This window comes from Halyomorpha halys, unplaced genomic scaffold, assembly GCF_000696795.3.
Source record: "Halyomorpha halys isolate HHAL.00 unplaced genomic scaffold, Hhal_1.1 Scaffold1134.1, whole genome shotgun sequence".
Classification (NCBI taxonomy): Eukaryota; Metazoa; Arthropoda; class Insecta; order Hemiptera; family Pentatomidae; genus Halyomorpha; species Halyomorpha halys.
The window spans coordinates 65824-68322 of NW_027106193.1; the positions used below are offsets into that span (position 1 = coordinate 65824).

The 2499-nt window shown below is 32.4% G+C and overlaps 2 protein-coding genes across 2 annotated transcripts in view; both read right to left on the reverse strand.

Annotated features, from left to right (window-relative positions):
- LOC106688468 (zinc finger Y-chromosomal protein-like) overlaps positions 1–2499 on the reverse strand; it is a 63462-nt gene that overhangs the window by 54899 nt on the left and 6064 nt on the right. The window lies entirely within an intron of this gene.
- On the reverse strand, positions 7–2180 carry LOC136795084 (zinc finger autosomal protein-like). Its single transcript, XM_067044579.1, has one exon. The coding sequence runs from the start codon at positions 2139–2141 to the stop codon at positions 840–842; it is 1302 nt and encodes a 433-aa protein (XP_066900680.1). The 5' UTR covers positions 2142–2180; the 3' UTR covers positions 7–839.

A 2499-nucleotide genomic window follows, 5' to 3' on the forward strand; every position in this document is an offset into this window, starting at 1 on the left:
GGACATTATGTGTTGTTTAATATCACGTTTTCAAACAGATTTATATTCACAATGAGGACATTGATGAGGCTTTTCACGAGTATGTCGGGACATTATATGTTGATTTAAATGATATTTTAACTAGATTTATATTCACAATGAGGACATTGATGAGGCTCCTCTCTAATATGTTGGGCCACTATGTGTTGATTTAAATGATCTTTTCTAACAGCTTTATATTCACAATGTGGACATTGATGAGGCTTCTTATCAGTATGTGTGGACATAATGTGTTGTTTTATATCACGTTTTCTAACAGTTTTATATTCAAAATGAGGACATTGATGAGGCCTCTCACTAGTATGTCGGGCCATTATGTGTTTATTTAAATGATCTTTTCTAACTGATTTATATTCACCTTGAGGTCAATGATGAGGCTTCTCACTATTGTGCCAGGCCATTACCTGTTGATTTAAATGATCTTTTCTAACAGACTTATATTCACAATGTGGACATTGATGAGGCTTCTCACTAGTATGTCGGGCCATTATGTGTTGATTTAAATGATATTTCTAACTTATTTATATTCACAATGAGGAGATTTATGAGGCTTCTTATCAGTATGTGTGGACATTATGTGTAGTTTTATATCACTTTTTCTAACAGACTTATATTCACAATGAGGACATTGATGAGGCCTCTCGCTAGTACGTCGGGCCATTATGTTTCGATTTAAATGATATTTTTTACTAGATTTATATTCACAATGAGGACATTGATGAGGCTCCTCTCTATTATGTTGGGCCATTATGTGTTGATTTAAATGATATTTAAATGATTTAAATGATATTTAAATGATTTCAAGCTGATTTATATTCACAATGTGGACATTGATGAGGCTTCTCACTAGTATGTCGGGCCATTATGTGTTGTTTTAAATCACGTTTTCTAACTGATTTATATTCACAATGAGGACATTGATGAGGCCTCTCACTAGTATGTCGGGCCATTATGTGTTGATTTAAATGATATTTTTTACTAGATTGATATTCACAATGAGGACATTTATGAGGCTTCTTATCAGTATGTGTGGACATTATGTGTTGTTTTAATTCAAATTTTCTAACTGATTTGTATTCACAATGAGGACATTGATTAGGCCTCTCACCAGTATGTCGGGACATTTTGTGCTCATTTAAACGATATTTTCTACTAGATTTATATTCACAATGAGGACATTGATGAGGCTTCTCACTAGTATGTCGGGCCATTATGTGTTCTTTTAAATAATCTTTTCCAACTGATTTATATTCACAATGAGGACATTGATGAGGCTTCTCACTAGTATGTCGGGCCATTATGTGATGTTTTAAATCACTTTTTCCAACTGATTTATATTCACAATGAGGACATTGATGAGGCTTCTTACCAGTATGTGTGGACATTATGTGTTGTTTTAATTCACATTTTCTAACTGATTTATATTCACAATGAGGACATTGATGAGGCTTCTCACGAGTATGTCGGGCCATTATGTGTTGTTTTAAATCACCTTTTCTAACTGATTTATATTCACAATAAGGACATGTATGAGGCTTCTTACCAGTATGTGTGGACATTATGTGTTGTTTTAAATAATATTTTCTAACTGATTTATATTCACAATGTGGACATTTATAAGGCTTCTTACCAGTATGTGTGGACATTATGTGTTGTTTTAAATAACATTTTCTAACTGTTTTATATGCACAATGTGGACATTTATGAGGCTCCTTACCAGTATGTGTGGACATTATGTGTTTTTTTAAATAACATTTTTTAACTGACTTATATTGACAATGGAAGCACTGATAAAGCTTTACACTTGTATGCCTGGCCATAATGTGTCGACTCAAATGACTAAGATTAACTGATTTATATTCACAATGAGGACACTGATGAGGCTTTTCAGAAGTATGTCGGGACATTATGCGTTGATTTAAATCACACAATCGAACTGATTTATATTCACAATGAGGAGATTGATTATTATTTTTGACTGAATTATAAGGCATTACTTGTTTTTTTAAACCGGATGGTATGCTTCTTATATAGTTACAATGAGTACATTGACAAGCCTTCTCATGAGCATGATGATACATTACAGGATTCCTAATATCCATCTTCCTTTTCAGCTGATCTGTCTTAGTTGGTGAGTGTTTAACATCTATAAAACAATGAAAATAATTATATATAAGAAGGTGGTAAGTGTTGCAGTCAAAAGTTAAACTAAAATAGTTTACAACTATTTATTTTCCGACGTTTCGCCCCACTTTGCAGGGCTTCATCAAGGCTAAAAAGATACAAAATTATACAATGATAAGATACTATGATAAGAATAAAAATAGAAAGATAAGATACAATGTTAAGAATAAAAACAAGTAACAATGGCAAGAGTAAAAAAAAAACGTCGGAAAATAAATAGTTGTAAACTTTTTTTGTTTCACTTTTGACCGCAACCCTGACCATCTTCTTATATAT